Source organism: Medicago truncatula, chromosome 5, assembly GCF_003473485.1.
Source record: "Medicago truncatula cultivar Jemalong A17 chromosome 5, MtrunA17r5.0-ANR, whole genome shotgun sequence".
NCBI lineage: Eukaryota > Viridiplantae > Streptophyta > Magnoliopsida > Fabales > Fabaceae > Medicago > Medicago truncatula.
The window spans coordinates 40,726,302-40,751,421 of NC_053046.1; the positions used below are offsets into that span (position 1 = coordinate 40,726,302).

The following is a 25,120-nucleotide window of genomic DNA, read 5'->3' on the forward strand; positions in this document are numbered from 1 at the left end:
CCTACAAATTAACAATTAATATATTAATATTTATCTATTTTAAAAAGGAAAAAAAGTTATCTAACTTAATAATTTGGATATATGTATTATTTATATATTTTATAAATCATATATCGTAGAGGGTGAAGATCATAAGATTGAGATTTAATCATTCTTAACCATGTATGATAAACCAATTAAGAAAAGTCTTTATGTGTGTGTATATATTCACCGGAAAAGAAAACAATAAACACTTTACAACATTAACGAGGAATATTACATTATCATTCATCTTAAATTCAAATCAAATTACTAGCAAGTTGCAAATTGTTGATAATTACTATGTGTTGAACCCATGAGGATGTAGGAAGAATACGTTTAACAAACAAACAAACTTAGTAACACACTTTAATTAAGGAGGTAATCCCAAGAGACTGGTCTAAAGAAATGAGGGGCTTGGACCTCCATGAAGTGCAAGTGTCCCTTAGGAAGGTGCATGTAGAGCAACCAATCACCATTCCTTTTAGGGCTTGGCATTGGCATAACATAGCCAGCACTACCTCCCCAAGGAAAATGATAAGATCCAAACACAGGCTTCCCCCATCCAAAATCAACCTTCGACTCTGGAAACCTCTGCCCTGAAGATACCACAAATGTTGGTCCTTCTTCTCCACCAGTGCTGCCACAATAAATCCTAGCCAATCCAGGAACTGGTCGATGCTCTTCCACCCAATCAATTAGACCCAAGAAATGCTCCTCTGTCACTGCTGCCTCCAAAAACTCATGAACTCGATCAGCCACCCAACATAGCGGATTATCAACCAGCTCTTCTGCTAATCTACCACCATAGGGAATCGAAAGCACATTCCCAAAATATGAATTCATAAGCTCTTCTTTGTTTTTGTCACCGTTGCTTAGCCTCTTTCTTCCGTCAACCACAAGCCCCATTTTTGCAACAATATTTTCATTATTGATTGAAGCCGCTTCGGCAACCATTTTCCACAAGAAAGCAGAAAAGGACTCGAGTTTTGAGCGTTTGGAACTACCACCATTATTGTTTGAGTTGGCAAGTGACTGCATGTTGTTGAGTTCTTTGCTTGTTACATAATATATGCGACTTATTATTGGGTCAGTTTTTTGATCAGATTCAAGTTGAGGTGGTGGAGGCATATCAGAGATGGGGACATACATGTCATAAAGTGAAGGATGTATGGAAGGTGGGCGTCGTGGGGTCATAAGTGACCGTCTAAAACAAGGTTGCATTGTTGGGATCAAAGACTTGTTATTGTTGGGTCGAGCTATCTCGGCCCATGATACAAGGAACATGTTTGCAGAATATGCGTCCGCTATACGATGGTCAAAAGTGCAAGCCACTACTAATCCACCACATTTCATCCATGTTGTCTGCATAGTAACAATGACGATTAAAACACTTATAATCTATACTATATACAAAGCGGTCCCAAACCTACACCACTAGACCAACCAAGTCGTTAAAAATTAAAATTTAATAAAATCTATTGTTTGTAATTTATCCACATCGGTGCAATAAAAAGATAAGACTGACGGGTAATGAATGTCCGTCTAAACGCTGGTACTAATTATGATAATGATCAGGGCCATCCCTGGGGAGGTGCAAACAGCTCTACTGAGCTGGGCCTCCCCAAATTTTGGGGCCCAATTTTTTTTATATATATATATATAATGCACTGAAATTATAATATATATACAGATAACATTGTAATCTTAACAAAATTGAAGGCGCGCCCCAGTGATAAATTTTGGAGATATTGAACTTATGTACTCCGATTCAATTCCTGTGGGTGTTGATTTTTGTGTTTTTATCATTTATTTATTTTTCCAGCATTATAGGGTCTTTTTTTGCCTAATTTTGATGGGTTTGAGGTTTATATATCCTAAATACTATCTCCTCTTATTACAATAAGCTCTAACAACAAACATTATAATTATTTTTTAAAAATATAAAATAAAAAACATTATAATTTTTTTTGCTCTTTTAAAAAAATTGTATTTTTATTTTGACTAGGGGCCTATTTTTATTTGAGAGCCGAGCCTCCATTTTTATTGGGACGGCCCTGATAATGATTATTATAACAATACATGCTTATAGTAATTCTTTGCCAATTGGAATATTCCCTTGAGAACAAAATGTTTTGTTAATAAAATAAATCTTTTTTCACCTGAGCAGCAAGCACACCATGTTTCTTCTTTGGAACAAGCTTCCCTTCAACAGTTTCATCTGGATTATACAAATTGAGAGATTGTAACTCAACATCAGCAAAAGCTTCAACAAAATCCACTCCACGATTGTTGCAAAGTAACTCAGGTTCACCCATGGAGTTAGTCATCACTTCACCAGCAAAGGCATAATAAGAAACAAGAGCCTCAGTTAAAGAATTTTTCAAACATCCCACAATGCTATGGTGGGTGGCAGTAGTAATTATAGGATTTTTGTAACAGAAGAACACACCAACATCAACTGGGGGAAGAATTAAATCAAGGTTTGATAGTGGAAGCCAGTGCTCTTGCATTGGCAGAGCAGCAGCCACTATTTCTTTGTTGGTAACTTTCACGGTGAATTCTCCTTTTCCAATACACATTTTGGGGACTAGATTAGGAGAATGTTTCACCTCTAGTTTAGTGAATAAGGTAGAAGGGTGACATTGCATGTATTTATAGAATAATAATGTAAAGCAAAGTGAATTCTGTAGGTGGTATTTTTCCTTTTTATTTTACTATTCTTTATCAAAGTCAATCGTGATAACATGTGAAAACAATTAAATACGAGATATTTTATTTTGAGCTTGTACGGAGTACGGTACGCAAATAAATTGAATGGTTTTGGTGTTTTTTCTAAACAATAAGTGAATATAGTTGTTTGGCTTTTATTTTATTTTTTACCTATCAGATTCTAGAGGAAGGGGTTCTAGGAGTCTGGAGTTCGGCCGACAGATAAATAAACTTATGTTATCTTAAACGATTCATCATTTGTTGAAGTTCGTCATTCTCTTTAGGGCTCAAATTTTTAAATTTTTTACAATATTTAATGTTTTTTTATAGAGATATGCATATAGTTTCAATATTCTAAGACGCTGTCTCCGGTGAGAGAGTGTCACTAATCTCTTATTATGAGCAAGTATTTTATACCGTCGGATACAGAACAGTGTATTATATTATTATATAGACTGTTTAACATTAAATTATTTTCTTCATTATCTCAGCTCTTAAAACCACACTTATGAGGAGCTTAACCTTTTTTCCTCAATACTCAAAGCATTGCATCCAATTTTTCCATGAAATAGTGGATCATAACTAGTAATAATCCTTATCAATCATCATTGTAGCTTTATTTTACGGTGCCAGTGGTTAAATCTCTCATGCAACCAGCACGATACTTGCTACGAAAATGTGTTTAATTTCATGCATATTAGTGTGATCTATTCTATTTATCTATGAATTTTGCACATTAGCCTGACTATTAACAATGACCGGTTATGCTAACAGAAAATAACTTGGGTACTACATTAGCAACTCAAATCAATATGCTAATTAGACACTTCTTTAACCATTTTTCTTTGATTTCATGTAACAAAAAATCTAATTAGCCCTCTTATATTAAAAAATATATTAACCCTAACGCATTCAATCTTTTTTGAGACAAGAGGAAATGATCAAGTAAAGTAATAATCATTATTTTGACTGTGTTGATCACCTTTTACCTATCACATGCTATTGAGCTGGATCGTACTCTACCGTGGTCCAGTTTTATTGTTTTGGTTTTGTTGGTAAAAAGCCAAAAGAACATCCAAAAAGGACAGCACCAAATAAAAAAGTGAAAAGGAGAATTATATCTTTCACACAGGCAGACTAAAAGTTTACATTGAAATCCTAGCTAACTATACTAAGAAGCATTTGAGGCTTGAACACAAGCTCCAAATAGTCTTAAATGGTGAAACTAAACTCTTCCTCTTATATTTCTCTATCTAAATAAAGACTTATATGGTACATTGATTTGTTTTTTTAAAATGATTTACATCTATTTATATACAAGTCTGTAAAGTGCATATTCGCCTAGCATAATACGTTTGCCCAGCGAATACGAGGTTTCTTCATATGGAGGAAAAATACTTCATCCAAATGGTCACTAAAACTGTCTTGATTCGATAGGAAATTGTTGCTCACCTAGCGAATATGCTTGCATCTCCCTAAAACTTCTCTGGAGTCCTTCATTTTGACACCTCACTCGAGCTCGTCCGACAAATCTTCAAATCTTATAAAATCATTTCACTTGAAATCAATTTTTATCAAATTCAGCTTGCTTTACATTATTTTATAAATACATGCATTTTAAAATAACTTTAAAAAATAATACAAAGTTACGTTTCAGAAGAAAAAAAACATAAAATTCGCAAAGTACAAGGTTTGAATCCCAAGGCAAGTATATGACTAATTGAGTTGGCAAACATGTACAATGAATTTTCCATATTATATATTTATAAGGAAATTGATTTTTTTAGGCTTTATTTTGACCTAAAATTTTGAGGTCTAAAGTTTTAGTTTAGAACGTTTGATCCTTGGATCAGTCTTCAAATTTATAAATACCCTTTTTATTATATGATCCATCTGTTTTTTAGAAATTAATTTTTATCTTCTTTCATGTAAAATCATTTACACTATCAAACAATAACACATCATTATTTGTATGAATTTTGAAATAGATATGATTAAAATCAAATATTCTAATGAAGTAAGACCTAAATTTTTTATTGTAGTCTAACCATGGTTTTGGTGGGGGTGAATACTTCATGTACTTTATTAAAGTTCGTGTTTAAATATCTCTTGTACTTATTTTCATAATTAATAAAAAAAATTGCTGCTAAAAAAACTAACTTGTTTATTTTTTCAAATGTTTGTCGTCGTTTGTAATGCTTTATTGTTCTTGCTATAGGTCTTTCATGGCAAGCTTTGTTTGGGTGCATGATGTGTGATATATATGGCATAAACTCTTATAGTACGACACAATTCAAATATAAGGAGAAGATGATCAAACTCAATTCATAGTACTAGACAGTAGTAGTAGGACCGGTAGCGAAGTCTCTTTATATTGTTAGGGCTTAAATGCTTTTTTGGTCCCTTAAATATTTATTTGGTATCGCTTTGGTCCTTTAACTAAAAAAAAGATTGTTTTAGCACTTTAATTTAATTTTCGTTACATTTTTTGGTCCCTTCCGCTAGGTTTCTGTTAGGTTTAATAAAAAACGTTAAGTGTGGTACACGTGTCGTTTTGACATTGGCTCTGGAAACATTAAGGGACCAAAGTGATACCAAATAAATACTTAAGGGACGAAAAGAGAATTTAAGCTTTTTTTATCATCTTCTTCATCTTCATCAAAACCTTCATCATATTCATCAATTAAATCCAGAAAAAAAAGGAAATAATCGAAAAAAACTAAAAAAAAAAATATCCACTGATTCATCTTGCAGGACATTGATTCATCTTCAACCCAAATCCATAACCCCTATTTTATTTAACCATGCCCAAATTCATCTTGCAGGACATTGATTCATTTTCGAGTTCAATAACTCATCATCAACAGTCATCGTCGCCGTTTATGGGAGGATCTACTATCCAATGTCGTTTTTCTAAATTGAAGGTTTTGGTGAGAGAGAAAAATGGAAATGGTTTTAGGAAACTATGAAGAATAAGATTGAAGAAATGATGGATTTTGGGTTCTAAATTGGTAAAGATTAATGAAATATTTTTTTTTCCTGGGTTGGTGTGTTGTTGATGATGAAGATCATGAAGAAGAGGATCAAAGGAGAAGGAAGAAGAGGAATAGTACAAACCCTAACGTTTTTTTGATTTTTTTTAACAGAAGAGACCAAAACAGGTAACAGAGATGAAGATAAAGTACTCAAACAATCTTTTTTTTAGTTAAGGGACCAAAACGATACAAAATAAATACTTAAGGGACCAAAAGAGCATTTAAGCCTATTGTTAGTTGCTAAAGTTAGAAACCTCGTAGTTGTGAATATGTCAAATACTTCGGAGTGCATGAGGATATATGTCACAACCACTTGAGGGTGGTCCTGGTGGTCCACACACACACACACACACACATATATATATATATATATATATATATAGTTTTTATTAAGATGTGTTTTAGCAAAGATATAATTAAAAAGTTGTTAAATACATCTTAAGGTGAATGTTGATAAACACACCATCAAAAAAATAAGTGGTGTATGTTAGCAACTTCTATAGCCATTTGCTAGGATACACCCACTTATTTTTTAGAAGGTGTGTTTTAGCAAGTTATAACTAAAAAGTAGTTAAATATACCTTAAGATGTAGCTTGCTAAAACACTCCTACATAAAAACTAGGAGGTGTGTTCTAACAAACTCTATATATATATATATATATATATATATCCTATCACTTTTAAATAACATCCCTTATTACGGAAATAGATCTTCTTACATGTAATTTTCACATCAAAGAGTAAAATGTAATTTCCTATCATTCATCAGAAAAGAGAAGCACACCAAAAATTTAAATAAAGTGGGTTTTGAATGGTTATATATCGCGCTTTAATATTTCATGTGTAAATTATACACATGAGAAAATCCATTCCTTATCAGTGTTATCACTACTAATTTGAGTATACTTTTAAGACTAATAATATTTGAAAAACAAAAAATTAACAACTTTTACGACAACATTTTTTTCCATTCTTCTTTTGAGTTAAAAGTAATAGAGAGCGAATAAGAATACAATAAGAGTATAAGAGAGTTTTCAAAAATTGTCAACTTTTAACTGTTCAAATATCATTACTCTATTTTTTAAATAAAAATATGTAACCAACACCTAATTTTCCCAACATCAGCTAGCTACATCTAATTAAGCACATACAAAACTATGATTAATCGCATTATAAACTGTGAAATTATAGTTAATCGCGTAATTGAAATATTAACAATTTTCGATGTAAATATAGAAATAACTACATATATAACATGATTAATTAATCCCTAAAAAACATGATTAACTAAGGCTTTGTTTGATAGTTTGAAGGGGATGGGAAGGGAGGACTTTGGAGGTGGAAAATATAGAGGGAAATTGACAAATCTTCACATTTTTCTGAAAGAGTATGTTTATAGAAAATGATAAACTAATGAATATGATTCAAATATTTTTAATCTTAAGAATATTATAACAGATTAAATTTGAAAAATTCATATAAAAATCCTCCAAAACCATTTTCTAATACAATTTTTTTTAGTTACCTCAAATAAGGAGGGTTTTGTATTATGAAGCAAAATTAATCCCTCAAAATTCCCTCCCCTCCCAATCTCCTCTATTTCTTCAACTTGCTCCTTCCTTTTTTTTCAAACACCCCCCTCCAAACTCGCAAACAAAATCTAAATGTTTCCCTTTCAACAAGAGAAAAAAGTCCTCTAAAAAAACAAGATGAAAAAGTAAATAAATAAACGTTACACGTGTAGAAAAAGGCTAAATTACTCAGGGGTCTTTTAAGTTTCATATTTGTAACATATTAGTTCTTTAAATTATTTTTGTCTCATATGAATCCGTTAAGTTTACAAACGTGTGTAGAGTTACCCATCTGCTTTGCTTAAAAACCCTTTTGATTTGCTTAAAAACACAAATTGCTCAAAGGTAACTCGATTTGAACCACTAATATGTGTTTTCTTCAATTTGCAACCGAATTTGAACCATTGACGCACTTGAAAGCCATTGATTTGAGAAATTTAAGCTCTGGTATGAATAAAAATTGAGTTTAGAATTTGAAATTTGGGGGAAAATGGTTTGAAAGAATGATGAAAATGAAGTTAGACACGTCAGATACACAAAACACTATGTTTTGAACTCCACTATGCCATGTCACACACTTAACAACCAATGTTTGTAATGTCACTTTAATAGAAGGGTAACTTTGCACATGTTTGTAAATTTAAAGGACTGATATGAAACAAAAATAACTTAAATGTAAATCTATTACAATCGTAAAATTTAAATGATCCATGATGTAATTTAGCCTAAAAAATAAATTATGTGTGAAAGCGTTACTGGGTCAAACTATGTGAATTTATGCTTATTTTTGGAGTTGCGCCAAACTTTTTTTTTTTCTAACCAAATTTAATTAGGTCATTTAGATGAGATTAGCTATGTCACTGCCAATTTTTTTTTGTTGCTATTTATCAATGTTTGGGTTATATACTTGTATTAGATAATATCACATGACATTGATAATTCAAGTGTGACATGTAGCAATATAATTTTTTTAAATATAAAATACGTTGAAAAATAAAAATAGTTAAGTTGACTTATATATCATAATTAAATTGGTCAATATCAACCATTCCTTTCTTGATGACACACAAGTGGAGCTTATCAATGCTTTCATTCCAAACATTATAATGTAAGTGCCTAAATTCCTAAACTATCTCTAATATTGTACTACATCTTTATCCCCTGACACTACATATATTAACTAGTACTAGTCTTTCTGACCTTGGTGTAATATATCGCTAGGTATACCTACTTTTTTACAATGTTAATTTAATAAATTTTTGTGTAACTTCTTTAATTTTCGAGTATTAAAATGAATAACAAAATGGGAAACCTCCAAAAGATGATGTTCCGGGTGGGGGTAGTTGTATACCGAGTTTGTCATTGAATTGGCAAGTGGGTCATTAAAGCTTACAAATTTTAAATTGTTTTTGCATTTCTGAACAATTCCAACACAAGTTCTTAATCAATGAAGTCGTAAAATCTCTCATTAAACTATACACATTTGGATTTGGTATACAGTCGTTAAAGCATGTATATTAGTAATTTGACGTAGAATGGTATTGGTCACACTCACACTTACCTACAGTATTTTATTTATAAACAAAGAAAGCTTAGCATTCATAAAAGTTAGTCAACGATACAAAGGGAAGACCACGGTCAAATTCTTTTCACCCCAATTTCTCACGCACACTAGGAATTACCCATGTGTTTTTGCTGTTTAGGGTTTTAGAACTTGAACTTATCTTGTATTACCTTTAGAACCCCTCCTTTGCAAAAACAAAAAATAAAAAATCTTTTTCTTTTAACAAAATTACATACTTTGATTTACCAAAAAAAAATTAGGTACTTCAAATTTTATAACCTAGAGCATATATTTTTTTTCAGTTGAGATTATAAAATCTGAACTATCTTCAAGTATATGTTTCTCAAAATCAAACATCTTCTTCACCATCAAATTTCTCTTCTTAACTCCAAATCCCTTTAAAAACGCCTTATTTGAAACAACTATTTAAAACATACAATTATTTAAAGCAAACACCTGATTTAAAAACTAAAAGTGAGGATCTTTTCAGATTTTTTTTTTTTGCGAAACAATTATTTAAAAACAAACAATATTTTCTTTTATTGCAAACAAAATTATATATATTTTCTTTTAAGTTACGATCTTTTTTATGGTTAAAAACGAATTATGCTACACTTGCTTTTGACTATCATTTTAGGTGGCTTGATCATCTAATGTGTTTCACTTCTGTTTAGTGTTCAACTTGTTTTTAGGTTTTTGTTTCAATTGTGTTTTCTTCAGATTTTGATTTATACTACTGCAAATTTATAATAAAAAAAAATATTATTTTGAAGTTTTGTTGGATACCAGTATTTCATAGGAAGAATTAATTCAAAATTGAATTTATTTTAAAATAATTAAATATAAAAAAATGACATGATATATTACATGATAGTTAACACACCAAACAGAATTTCAGAATACTATAGTATTCACCTAACACAAAATCATGCATGCTCAACCTTGTTTCAATTATGTTCATCAAAGAAATCTAATGAGTTCAAAGGTGATGACAAGAAATCTAATGAAAGTCAATATTTCAACCAAAAAGTGGAGAACATCGACAAACTATAGCAATATGATAAGTATAGAAACAAATTCAAGTTTTTAAGAACAAATTCAAGTTTCTAAGAACATTAAGTATGTCTTTCATATCTTTAATTTCTTTGACATTTCAATTCAATCTTTCTTTTTATTTACTCTTATTCACAATTTTAATTCCAAGTCTTTTTATTTTTCACATTTTATTTCAAGTCATGCAAATTCAAGCACTTTAAGTTACGTACTATTTTCCTCCTGCATGATTGGAGTGCATAATCCACACACAAGACATATAGAGAGGGTGAAGATCGGATTTTTGATAAATATTTTACAACCTTAGCAAGGAACATTACATTATCATTCATCTTAAATTCAAAGCAAATTAATAGCATAATGCAAATTTATTATAGTTACTATATGATGAACCCATGTGGATGTAGGAATAATACAATAAACAAACAAATGAATTTAGTAGCACAAACTTTAATTGATGAGGTAATCCCAAGAGATTGGTCTAAAGAAATGGGGAGCTTGAGCCTCCATGAAGTGCAAGTGTCCCTTAGGAAGGTGCATGTAGAGCAACCAATCACCATTCCTTTTAGGGCTTGGCATTGGCATAACATAGCCAGCACTACCTCCCCAAGGAAAATGATAAGATCCAAACACAGGCTTCCCCCATCCAAAATCAACCTTCGACTCTGGAAACCTCTGCCCTGAAGATACAACAAATGTTGGTCCTTCTTCTCCACCAGTGCTGCCACAATAAATCCTAGCCAATCCAGGAACTGGTCGATGCTCTTCCACCCAATCAATTAGACCCAAGAAATGCTCCTCTGTCACTGCTGCCTCCAAAAACTCATGAACTCGATCAGCCACCCAACATAGCGGATTATCAACCAGCTCTTCTGCTAATCTACCACCATAGGGAATCGAAAGCACATTCCCAAAATATGAATTCATAAGCTCTTCTTTGTTTTTGTCACCGTTGCTTAGCCTCTTTCTTCCGTCAACCACAAGCCCCATTTTTGCAACAATATTTTCATTATTGATTGAAGCCGCTTCGGCAACCATTTTCCACAAGAAAGCAGAAAAGGACTCGAGTTTTGAGCGCTTGGAACTACCACCATTATTGTTTGAGTTGGCTAGTGACTGCATGTTGTTGAGTTCTTTGCTTGTTACATAGTATATGCGACTTATTATTGGGTCGGTTTTAATATCAGATTCAGGTTCTGGTGGTGGAGGTAGATCAGAGATGGGGACATACATGTCATAAATTGAAGGATGGATGGAAGGTGGGCGTCGTGGGGTCAGAAGTGACCGTCGAAAACAAGGTTGCGTTGTTGGGATCAAAGACTTGTTATCATTGGGCCGAGCTATCTCGGCCCATGATACAAGGAACATGTTTGCAGAATAGGCATCAGCTATACGATGGTCAAAAGTGCAAGCCACTACTAAACCACCACATTTCATCCAAGTTGCCTGCATAGTAACAATGATAATTAAAACACTATAAATAATACTAATAAATTTGTAGACATGTTGCATTGATTTTTAAATGAATAATATTTTACCTGAACAGCAAGCACACCATGTTTCTTCTTTGGAACAAGTTTCCCTTCAACAGTTTCATCTGGATTATACAAATTGAGAGATTGTAACTCAACATCAGCAAAAGCTTCAACAAAATCCACTCCACGATTGTTGCAAAGTAACTCAGGTTCACCCATGGAGTTAGTCATCACTTCACCAGCAAAGGCATAATAAGAAACAAGAGCCTCAGTTAAAGAATTTTTCAAACATCCCACAATGCTATGGTGGGTGGCAGTAGTAATTATAGGATTTTTGTAACAGAAGAACACACCAACATCAACTGGGGGAAGAATTAAATCAAGGTTTGATAGTGGAAGCCAGTGCTCTTGCATTGGCAGAGCAGCAGCCACTATTTCTTTGTTGGTAACTTTCACGGTGAATTCTCCTTTTCCAATACACATTTTGGGGACTAGATTAGGAGAATGTTTCACTACTAGTAGTTGAGTATTTGCCTTGTTTGGTGAATAAGGTAGAAGGGTGCATGCATGTATTTATAGAATAACGTAGAGCAAGGTGAATTTGGTAGGTAGGAGCATTTATTTTACTATTCAGAATCAAAGTCAATCTTGGTAGCATGTGAAAAGAATTATATATGGGATATTTTGTTTGGAGCTTGTAGGGTAGTCAAATAAATTATGAACAATTTGGTGTGTTTTTTTTTCTTACAAAAAAACAATGGCATAATACGAGTTATTAGTCAACTCTTGGGATTTAAGAAATTTTATTTCACTGTTCATAAGAATTATGGTAATTTTAGTAGTGAACAAATATAATCATATGCTAATTTTCTATATCTATTTTGGAGACATTGTTGTTAGCACATTCACTCTTATTAGTAATTAATAAAATCAAAGTCTGAAATTATTTTTAATATTGTAATTTTGCTGAAATTTTGAAGTTTTGACAAGATTTAATTTTCCGTATTTAAAAAAATAAGATGTCATTTTTAATATACTATAGGGATATTGTATATTATATGCAGGGATCAGAGTTCGAATCATGGACACTCTACTTCTTCACAATTTAATTATGTGAGCTATAGTCACTAGACTACTTGACAAAAAAAAAAAAATATGGCAACATATAAGTCAAGAGCAACTAGTTACATTTACCATGACCGCTTGGAGGTTTATGGAAGAAACACAATCTAAAATTATGGGAGGACAAACATGAATCAGTTGATAATATGATACAACGTGCTTTTGGAATGCTTCACACATGGCAGCAAGCACGTCGAATCGGTATGAGTACAAATACTATTAGCCAGGCCGATCGGAATATCATATGGCAACCTACATCGCTAGGATATGTCAAATGCAACATAGATGTGGCAATCTCTACATATTTTCAAAAAGTAGGTATGGGTGCTTGCCTTAGGAATGCAACGAGACATTTTTTGGGAGCTATAACAGATGTTTGCAATGTTGTTATGATAACTTCAGAGGTAGAATGTTGGGGGTTTGAAAAGGACACTTGAATGGCTTGATACGTTGGAACACCACAACGTCATATTGGAAATGGATTGTAAATCGATCGTTGATGATGTCAATAAAAACAAGGATGATGTGATCTTGAAATATTGTAAATATCTCTTCTCACATCACAATAATTACAAAGTTATGTTTACGGGGCGTCAAGCAAATGGTAGCGCTCATGCTTTTGCACGAGCAGCTTAATCTTCCGCTTCTCGCATTGTTTTTGATTAATTCAATTCCACATTATATTGTTACTATTATCATTAATGAAATGCCTTTAATTTGATTGAGTCAAAAACAAAAACAAAACAAAAAACAAGAGAAGAGAGATCACTTTTTGTCTAGCTCTTTCTTCTTATCAAATCACCAACTATCATATCTATCATATTACTCACTTACTCTATCTCTTTCTCTCCAAAGATAGATATACATTCATATGAATGTCGATCAATCATTTTTTTTATTAATCTAAAGAACAAACTGTAGCGAAGCACTTTAGCATTTAAGTGTACAATATTATTTTTTTATTTTTTTATTATGTAACACATCCAAAAACATATTGTACTGGAGCCAAAATAGTTAATAATAAAATAAATTTTTCATCAATATTTTTTCTTGCATAAAATTCAATTCATGAAGCAAAATTTTCAATTTTTAGTTTCAAATTAGAATCAATTTTGGTGGCAAAATTAATTCTACATGTGAGCAAACAAACATGTAAAAAATAATTCTACAACTCTAGAATCATATTTGAGTCTTTCAAAAATTAAACCAAACATGGGCTAAGTTGTGAGATGGAGAGGCAAGAGTCACTCCTTGACTACCCCTTTATCCATGAATATAGGTGATTGTTTTAATATAGGAGCATATTTCTAATATTTTTCAAGGTTGATACAACACATACGTAGTGAGACATTTTAAAATAACTTCAAAAATAACACAAGCTTTCTGTTTCGGACCGGCATAAATCCCATTAAGAACGGCCCAACAAGCAAAGGCTTGCATCACTTGGAGAAAATCCTCGTGAAGGCGTATGTAAAGCCCTGCTCGGATTACCACACAGGAACACACCCATATCAAATTGTCGTCAAAGCCATCTCTAACGGCTTTCGTGACTCATGGTGTCACGTCGCAAAACAAAGGAGGCAATTATCAACTAGCTCGCCTATATAAGCGTGACTCAGCGTCACACTCAAGATATAATTAACTTTACCTATTTCGCACACAATCCACCTCTTACACATGTTGACTTGAGCGTTGTAGTACTAACGCACCAACATGCACCATTCTCCTTCAAGAAGGAAGTTGTTTTCCTCCACACCGGAGCACCATGCACCACCGCGACAACAACCATCCTTACTGGAGAACCACCACTACATGTCTCTAATCTTCACCGAACAAATCAGTTTAAAAAAAATATATTTGTTAAGTCCAAACTTTGAACTTAAAACAAGGAATATGAGACACTCATCTTGACTGATTGAGTTGAACAAACATATACAATTATTTTTTTATATTATATATTTATAACTAAATTGATTTTTTTAAGCTTTTAGCCTAAAGATTTGTATAAGTCCTATTTTGAAACAAATGGCCCTTGAATTTTCACATTGCTTATTTTGGAATTGAATTTCGCATATCTCTTTTTAACATATAATCTATCACATTTTTTTATTTTTTTAGAAATTAACTTTGATGCACTTTCATGTAAAATAATTTATATCGTCAAACAGTCACAAAATACTATTTATATGATTTTTAAGACAGATATCATGTATGGAAAATGTTTCATAGATACACCCTTTTATTCTCATAGATCCATGTACACCTCATGTATTAGGAAGAGAGAAGAGGAGATAAAAGAGAAAGTGTGATTGTATGGGGTCCATGTGATCACGTGTCAGATTTTTGTGTGGATGTTAAGAGGTGTATTACCACCTATGATTGTCCATAAGTAGGTAACAAACCAACTTGTTTTCCCTGAGAAGAAAAAAAAGAAAAACAAAGTTGTTTATTTTTTATTTTCCAAAAGTTTGCCGTCGTTTAGAAATATGCTATAGGTTTTTCGCGGAAAGCTATATTTGGGCACCAACTCGCATAAATAATATGACAATTCAAATATAAAAAGGAGAAGGTTGATAAATATGGCATCAACTTGCAAATATAATATAAGAAGGAGAAGATGATCAAACTCAATCCAAAATAATGGTGGTAGCTAAGTATATATTTTTATATTTTTAGTGCCTATAGACTATATATAGAAATCTCATATTTGTGAATATATGTCATACTTAGGGTTGCATGAGGATATACGGGATTACACAATGTTGTTGCTATCATCACGACCACTTAAGGGCGATCCAGTAGAATATAGATCCATCATCCATCCATCATCCCATCGCTAATTTGGGTATACTTTAAAAATCATTGGATTAAACTTGGTTAATAACATATAAAACTATGGTTCATTTAAGTGAGTATATGTTTTTTTTTTTTTTTTTACAAATATAAAAAATATTCATCCATTCAAATTAATAGAGTACATTGATATAATACAAATCCAAAGTCGCTAAAAACTAAAAGTATGAATTTGCAAACAAATTGACAACATTTATGTTAATAGCATAAAACAATATGCATACAAGTATGATTATATTCAAGTCTCCAAAATACTTATATTTCTAGATGTTAAACATTGGTTGGATCTACACTTGATCAAAATTAATCTTTTAACATGAATTAAATAAGTATCGTACTAAGACGGGAAATCAACAACGCATTACACAAAGACTATAACTCAAAATAAATAGATTCGTGTTAAAACAACAAAATCACAAAACAAACGAAAGAAGACTTTAATTATATGAAAATCAATTATTTAACTAAAAGAAAAAGAAAAACAATTGATCCAAAATCATCCCTCTTAAATAAATCAAGAAAAAGAAAAGTGGGGTCAGTTAAGATTTGTTCAAAGAGAAAAGAGAGAAGGAGAGAAAAAAATCATTGGACATTGGGTATATAATTAACTTAGATCACATAATTGAACTATCCATAATTTTGGTCGTGAATTAATATAAGGGAAATGTTAACGAGTGTCTTCGGAGCACTTCTTAAGCATTTTAAATAGTAAGTTTTTATTGAAAAGTCGTGTATCAAATGCATTGGAAATTGTAACAGTTGAATTTTTAAATGAATAATTACTAAATATGGAATACTTAAAGAGTGTCCGGGGGCACTCTTTAACAAGTCCCTTAATATAAACTATCAATTGGCATTAACCACATATTATAACGTGATTAACCAAATATGAAGGGTGTTGAGACTTGTATTTTTAGGAAAGGATGTTTACAACAACCAGCAACAACTTTGCAATACATGTTGGTGTACGTCAATGAAGTTAACCAAGAATATGGCTATATGTACTAAAGTATGAGTGATCGTTGTCTTTGATTTTTTTTCTTTTTGTGGTGATTGAGATTCGAATTACGGACCTCAAACTTTGCATATATTATACATTGTTTCTATTAATTAAGTTAAGTTTATAAAGACCGTTATTTAAGTCAACACCAGAGTTTTAAAAATAAATAAATTATAGCAATGTTTTCCCTCTGTATAACTAACCAAAATTCAGTAATATCATCTCCAAATGGTGAGAAATATGTATCATTACTCAATTTGTGCGTCATTTTTTTAGTTGGGCCATTTTTTTTTTCAAACCAAATGTAGTTATGCCATTTAGATTTGATTAGATTTAAATTTGCTATATATTAATCTTCAGTTAACATTGGAAATTCAATTTTGCACACGAAATTGGACTATGACTATTGACGGGAATGAAATGGATCCAGTCAAACTTATATTCTTTTTATAGAGAAGAGTTGGGTTATCAATCATCTCAAATACTGTACTACATTCTTCTTTTCTTTTTGATTAAGACTGCACTACATTCTTATCCATTTCAAGAGCTGAACTCTTCATATACTCCCTAGTCTTTCTGACCTTGGAGTCGCTAGGTATACCTACTTTTTTATAGTACTGTTTTTTAGGAGACCTTTTATTAAAAAAAAAATTAAAAGGAAGGAGACTTTTTATTAATGTTAATTTAATACTCATTTTTTGGTGTATACATCTTTAAATTTCGAGTATTAAAATGAATGACAAAATGGGAAACCTCGAAAATATTAGGTGGGGGTAGTTTAAACCGAGTTTTACATTGAATTGTCAATTGGGTCTTTATAGTTTACAGATTTTAAAGAGTCTTTGTATTTCTGAAAATTTTAAACAAGTTCTTAATCGTTGAATTGAAGTCGTTAACTCTAATTAAACTATACAAAAAAACTTGACTAAAAATGTACAAAATAAACTAATTAAATCAGCCGTATTATTTTTACCAAATCATATGGTTGAGATTAAGTAATGAATAAAATTTCTTTAAAAAATAGAAATAAATAAAATGTGTTTTAAATTAACAAAAGATTGATAAACTATTTATAAAAGATGTATATAAAAAATATTTCGTTAGATATTAAAACAAATAATATAATATAAAGTATAAACTTTATTTTTTTTAGGAGTATTAGAGTTTCATATTTTTTTATACTTTAAAGTATAAAAAATATTTCATGTAATTTCAGTAGTAAAATGCAAGCATTTATCTTTTTTTTTTTTTTTTTGAATGGGCAAAAATGCAAGCATTTATCTATTCGCTAGGTGCCATGACTTTGTAACATACTAGTGTAACGCCCCGTGCCAAGCACGGGATACATTTTATTTAAAATGTTTTAACAGGGTTTACACATAAATAAGTTTTTTAGATATTATTTGACTTTTTTAGTTTGATTTGATTCAGAATTTTGATATTATGTAGTACTTTTATCTTCATATTTAAAATTGAGACAGAATTGACGGGGACATGCCAACTCAGCTTAAAATAGTGAGAAAAAGTACAACTATGCTTAAAATACAAAAATACATAAATAATTACTATATTCTTAAAAATATATCTAATTAATAAGAGGTATGATTACCTCTCTTATAATCTACCATTATGGCTCTGCCCTCTCTTTAGAAATCTTCCGCCACCTCACCCCTTTTTCTCGATACCTTCATCACTTACGATGTACCAACATGCAACGATGGTGCGATGAGTGGCGTCGTCCCCCACACCACCCTTTTTCCGGTTCCCATAACAATTTGTGTCGTTGGTTTCCGATTCAACCAGTACCGCATCTGCTATGGGCCAGAAATGACTGTTAATTTGATGTTGATCATAGCAGTAAACTGTTAGTGCGTATGGATTTGTTAATTACCGTGTTGGCGGTTGAATCTACTCCACACTCTCAAGAATATGTATGTGTTTCGTATCCGATTAATCCTTGATTGGCATGAGACTGTGTGGACTTGAAAGAGTCGTTAATGCTTGTTGCCGTTGTTGCAGGGAGTTTATGGCACGTGATCCGATTTTGTGTTGAAGATCGATCAATTCGCCAAATTATAGACCCGCTTTGCCCTCACAAACGTCTATCGTTAATGATATTTGTTTGTTAAAATTAATTAGGGTTGAATCCACTTTGTTGATCTTTTTTTTTTTATGTATTACCCATTAGGTTGGATCTACTTGGATTGACTGGATCAGATTTTTTGTCTTCCCAAATTTCATATAATTTTTTTCTTTTTTTAATAATATATATAAGCAATTGACAATCGATTAAAGTAGGGTACCAACTTAATTGAGATTATTCTTTTTGCTCTTGTCTTATAAAAATATAATAAAAAATCTACCACTTTGAATAAAGCTATTACTTTTTTTATTTAATCACAATACTCTCTCGGATTTCAATTATAAAAAAAATATCTATGTTAAAAAATTTACTTATATGCAATTAGTTTTCTCAAATGTTTCCAAAAAAAAGATAAATTTATGAAAAGTACCATCTATTGAAACTTGTTTCATGAGCATAAAAAAATATTAAAATAAAACTTACATGAATTAAAATGTATATTAGGATAAATAACATTAAATAGAGTCAAAGTAAGTTATATATATTTTTTTTAATTTAAGATAATATAAGGTAGTTGTTTATTTTTTATATCTAAGATTGGAGAGTGTTCCTAAAAAAATATTGGAGAGAGTGAGTATTTCTCTCGGAAGCAAATTATCTCTAGTGAGAAAAATTTGAGAAAATAATTTTATTTAATCTTCTCTCTTCATTTTTTTTAATTAGAGATCAAGGGTCACAAATTAAAATAATCTAACCGAATTTCGTTATGTTTTAGTGTAGTTATGATTTCGAATTCATCATTTCCCCTTCTTTCCAAGCAAACACTTCATCCTTCTTAATGTTCCTAACCAAAATCCACAAACTAAAACCTCCATCAAACATGGGAAGAAAAAGGTAGGAGATCTATGTCAACCCACTCAATTTCATGCAAGTTCTTCAACTCCTCAATGGCGATCCTAAGAGTAAGGTTAAAAAATTCTTCTGGTATGCTAATGTGGGATAGATCAGGCAACTAAAAATAAAGGTAATTGTTTTACCATTTATTAGAAAATGTATTTACTAAAAGGATTGTGGAAAAAATCTCCTTCATCAAAATAAGCATACATTTTCCTTAGTTCTTTTTGTCTCCATAATTTAACGGTTGAATTTGATCTTAGTTGATTGAAATGAATTTTGTAACATCGTATTCCAATCTCTAAAGAAACAAATAAAATGGTTCAAGTAAATGAATAAATATGTACGTTTCAATGATATTAAATAATCAAGTTGATAGTTATAAATACATACCTAGGAACAACTTAACTTTTGCCAACAAAATTGTCAGATTCGACTTTTTAAATTTACCGAAAGATAGAAAAAAGAGTACGTACAAACTGATATCTCTTAAAAATTAATCCACAAATAATTAAAATAATAATTAAATATCATAATATATTATATATCAAAAATAAAAACAAATCGATTTCACCAATTCGAATTCAATTAAATGTTCTTGAAATGTATCTTTGCATTCTCCTTCAATATCCACCACAATTGGTTTAATTTCTTTCATTCTTCAAGGCTTACTCAAGTAAAAATTATTTTATTGAATCCTTAATATTTTATCGATATAGTTGTTGCTTGAGGGTTCGTATAATGCAGAATTTCAACTTATCTTTGTTACGTGAATAGTTTTGGAGGCTAACATGGATCAATGAGTTTGCATTTTAAAGTTTTAGCTTCTTAGAATAGGTTGGGTGAGTTCATGTGAAGAGTGGGGACAATTAGGCATATGTGTGGTAAAATTACTTCCATGGTGTTAAAATAGGGGCGGAGATGGGTATTAGAAATTGGTTTGATGACAACTTGATGATAGTGGACAGAATGGGAAAAATACTCATTTTTTTACAATGATTCGTGGTTGTAGAGTGGTCCTTTGTGTGATATATTTAGAAGAACTTTTGAGTTATATCAAAATAACTATATGCCATTTAAGGAGATACGTAGGTTAGGGTTGAATGCGGTGGAGACGATGCCATAGAATTTTTCTTGGAATGAGGTGCAGGGGATATATTGTTGTTATTTGTTGGACAACATTATTTTTAAGTTAGGCTAGCGTTTTTTATAAGTTTCTTTAAAGTTGATCATGGTGAAAGGTACCCTGACAAAGGGGTATATCATCTAGTTGCAAGTGGAGCATGATGAACCTATGACTCTAAAAAATCTCATTAGGAACAAAGTAGCTCCTCTAAATGTCTCTCTCTTTTCGTGGAGGCTCTTGAATATCTGAATTCTAATAAATGACAACTTAGCTTGATGGAGTAGTTAAAATATGGACTTATTTTTATGTTCTGGCAGATGTGAAAAAGAGGAGAATTATCTTTTTTATTTTTAGTGTGAATTCTTTAGTAGCATATGCCATAATACTCTAAAGTAGTTGAAATTATTGTGAGGGTACTCTTCATTTCAGTGGTTCTCAATTGTTCCAAAAAAAAATTCGTTTTAGTTTTTAGTTGATTTTGCTGACTTGCATTTGGATTATTTGGAAAGACAAAAATTCTTACTATTTGTCACAAGAACCAGTTTATGGTGTTGTTAGATAAATTTACATTTCTCGTTTACTGGATACAAAATGCTAAGAAATCATGTATGTATTTTGAGTTGAAATGTTGGTGGAATAATCTTTCTACTTGTCTTGGTTATTCTACCTCATGATTTGGTTCTTTTGTATCTATGCATCTTGAACTTTGTATTTTCCTTTATTAGGCACATCTTGTGCTTGAAGGGTTTTTAATATAATTGATTTGAGGTCTTCATACAAACAAAATCCATCCCAGTCAAGACACCAACTACATAAATATTTAATTTATTTCATGTTGTTAGAAAGGGATGAGGGTTTGAAATTAGTTTGATGATAAAAATATGATTCAAATTACATTTCATGTCCTAAGAGTCATTGAAAACATCATATGCAGTGTAAACGAATAGATGTTTGTAGGGACCAAAGAAGATTTATATATTTTGACTTTTGTGTTAATTGTAAAATTCAGTTTGTATTCGTTGTGTGATGGTCTATACGAACCAATATTGCAAGCAAAATCAAATGAGGAAACCGTGAACACCATTCCCTCTTAGTGCTGCTCCTTGAACTTTTAGATCAATATTCTTTGTATAAACTCACCTATTCGATCACCCTAGATAACAAAGATTAAAACACTATACTTTAAACACAAAAATACAAAAAATAAAAATAAAAAAATACAAAAAACAAAAACGGTATGAAAAAAGTACCTTTCGATCCATTAGAACCAACTCCTTAGAAAATGGTAGTTTTTTTATTTTTGTAGTCTTGAGACGAACAACCCTCACAAACAATGTCCACGATTATTTTCTTGGCGAAACATCAGAGATGAAATAGTGTTTCGTAGACATTTTTCTTTGCAATAGAAAAAATTACAGAAATTACTTAGAATAGATATCATAGAACCAAAGAACAGAAAAAGAAGAACTATATTTTGTGATTGTTGTGTACTCGACCCAAAAACGCTACTATTTATATAAAAAAATAGTACCATAACGGTTAATATCTAATAATTATTAATTTGACCGTTTTAAAATTAACATTATCAACGTATTTAATATTATAAAATGTGCATTAAACAATTAGATTATATTTCATGTAACCTACAAAAAATTAACTTCATAACATTTGAAATTTAATAATATCTTATTAATATTAAGTAATATAATTTTGTAACGAATAAAAATTAATTATATAACCTTAAAAATTAATTACTACAATTAAAATTTTAATTAGTAGGTTACTGTCATACTGTAACGGACCAAAATTCAAAATATAATTTATTCAAGTTATTTATTATAATTTTGTAACCTACCAAATTTTTAATGTATCATATAAATGTTAATTGAATAATAATTATATTAATAATCATTTGATTCTAACATACAAAATTTTAATGTAACATATAAATTTTAATCAAAACCATTATTATATTAATAATTATTTGATTGTAACCAACTATGTATTTTATGTACAATTTAATGATTAATAAAAAACGGTTTTTATTAATAATTATAATTATTAAGCTTGTATTAAAAATTAGGAGAAATTTTTGGAACAAATGCCACGTAGGATTATGATGATGTGGACATCTTTAGAGGAGAGGATTTTGGAATAGGCTATTTCTAAAAACTCTAAATTGTTAGTATAAAGATATTGTGCGATTCATCACTTTTAGCAAATCTTGTGCGGGTGAATCAATTTTCATTTGAGCATATATTCCATTTTAATTTGTTCAGAAAAAAATACAAGCATTTATCTCGATTTATTTTTTACGGACATTTATCTTGATTCGTAACTCCCTAAGATATTAAAATTAGCTTATATTTATTAAATATAAAGTATATTACATATAAATAAAAGGCCTAAATAAAACTTAGATAATTGTCCTTCAAAAAAACAAAACTTAGATAATTGTCCTTCAAAAAAACAAAACTTAGATAATTGTAAAAGAAACCTATATAAAGATAACTGTGTAGAAAACAAAGGACAAATATTAAAACGACAAAGTTATATAAAAATATAATAATATGCTTAACCTTTTAAAAAATGTATTTAACCTAATTATTAAAATAAATTATATATTTTAAATATTTTTATTAGATTCTTTCAAAAAAAAGTATTTTTTATTAGATTTACATTATTTTAAAATAAATCATTAGCCTTCATTTGTTTCCGCATCTAATAAGATAGACATGCATTTTTTTCCAGCAACCAGATATATTAGGCCTTTTTTGTCATGTGGTCATTGGTTAAACAACCAAAATATATACGTTTTTATAAAAAAAAAAAATTGTGTAATTATTACTTGATTATAATAAAAAAAAAAGTTTATATATTTTTAATGGCTATACGGTGGTTGAAATGTATTGTCTAGGGTGGAGGGAGAATGGTGATGCGTGGAAGTGGAGGCGAAGTTTAGTACTCCATCCATTTTAAAATGAGTGTCGTTTTAGCCCAAAAAATTTGTTTTAAAATGAATGTCACTTTCAGTTTCCAATGCAATAATAACTTTTTCTTTTCAATTGTACCCTTCAATTAATAATATGTTACACTACTTCCAAAGTATTATTTTCTCTTTAATGAAAAACAAATCAATAGTTGATTAGGATAATTTGGTAAAATTGTTATGACATTTGACTACTTTATTTCATTCCTTAATATGTGTGTAATTGGTTAAAGCGACACTCATTTTGAAATGGAGGGAGTAGTTAGGGACGAGGATAAGGTTAGGGAGTGTAGTGTGATTTTAGCTAATATTGTTTTACAACCTAATCTTTCTGACAGGTGGCTTTGGCAATTACATGTTTTCAAAAATTACAATATCTCAAGTGCTTACAACTATTTGATGTCATCAGACAACACTTCACCAACTGATATAACAATGTCTCAATTTGGAACAACGAGGTTCCTCTCAAAGTCAATTTATTTGTTTGGCGTCTTCTGCGTAATCGATTACCTACAACAAACAACTTAATTAGGAGACACGTCATTCAACCAAATATTCATATTTGTGTGGGTAGGTGTGGTATAATGGAGGATGTTAATCACTTATTTCTCTTATGCGATTTTTTAGGGAAAATTTGGTATGGCGTAACTAGCTGACCTGGTATCTTTACGGTTCTCCCTTCTCATTTATCAGATCATTTAATTCACTTTGGGACTTTAGGTGGCTTTCCAATGAGTATTCGCTTAGCTCTCAATCTCATTTGACTCTCTTGTGTGTGGGTGATCTAGAATGAAAGAATACTCGTGTTCTTCAACAAAAAGAGGATTCATTACGACAATTACTTGATAAAATTAAGCTGCAATCTTATTGGTGACTAAAAGCAAATTGTTCAAGAAAAATAGTCGGCCCTAATTTTTTAGTGAGAGAAACACCGTCTTCTCTTTAAGTTTTCTTCCTCTTTCACTCATCGAGGAGGGGTGATTTTAGGTCAATTTTTGACCTAGAATCACGCCTCTGCATCTTTTTCCCCCTTTCTTTCAATCTAAATAAGTGATTTTCACATACATCAAGTTTTTCTTTCGTGTTTTTTCGTGATCTCGTCGTCTTAGTGCGACGTTGTGTTGTTCGTTGTCTTGTGCGGCGTTGTTTGATTTCGCATTGAAAGATCAGCTTCAGACAATCACAAATTCAATCAATGATTTGGACGTCAACATTGCAGATCCAGAAACATGGGTATTCTGGTGATTTAGATTTCATCATATTATTTGTAGACATTTTGTCGTTGTATGTTATTACCTTGGGTGTTGTGAGTTTGTTCGTAGATTCACCATATACGTTTTTAGTGATATTGATCATGTTATTGTCTTTGATGTATTATATCAATTTGAATGAATGAATACCCTTTGTTTTTGTCAAAAAAATAAAAAGCAAATTGTTCAAATTTTTCTTTTTCTTATCATTTGTGGTGGATTAACTCATTATCTTGTTTGTGTATTCATTTGTAATGAGGTGGTTTTTTACCTTATTCTTAGTTTTTATTTTTTATTTTTATGATGTAAACTAATACTCTTTTTGCTAGTTTTTTTTTTTTTTTTTTGCACTTCTTGTGCTGAAATTTCCAGAT

General features: G+C 30.9%; 2 protein-coding genes across 2 annotated transcripts; both read right to left on the reverse strand.

Moving 5' to 3' along the window:
* Positions 1–305: 305 nt before the first annotated feature.
* LOC11429956 (coniferyl alcohol acyltransferase) lies at positions 306–11,983 on the reverse strand. Its single transcript, XM_003617318.4, has 3 exons — positions 11,943–11,983; positions 2,181–2,630; positions 306–1,383 (listed from the first exon to the last, which is right to left on the reverse strand). Exons 2-3 carry the CDS (start codon positions 2,598–2,600, stop codon positions 388–390), a joined length of 1,416 nt encoding a protein of 471 aa, XP_003617366.1. The 5' UTR covers positions 2,601–2,630; positions 11,943–11,983; the 3' UTR covers positions 306–387.
* On the reverse strand, positions 10,215–11,968 carry LOC11433007 (coniferyl alcohol acyltransferase). Its single transcript, XM_003617320.4, has 2 exons — positions 11,493–11,968; positions 10,215–11,400 (listed from the first exon to the last, which is right to left on the reverse strand). Exons 1-2 carry the CDS (start codon positions 11,910–11,912, stop codon positions 10,405–10,407), a joined length of 1,416 nt encoding a protein of 471 aa, XP_003617368.1. The 5' UTR covers positions 11,913–11,968; the 3' UTR covers positions 10,215–10,404.
* Positions 11,984–25,120: the final 13,137 nt, after the last annotated feature.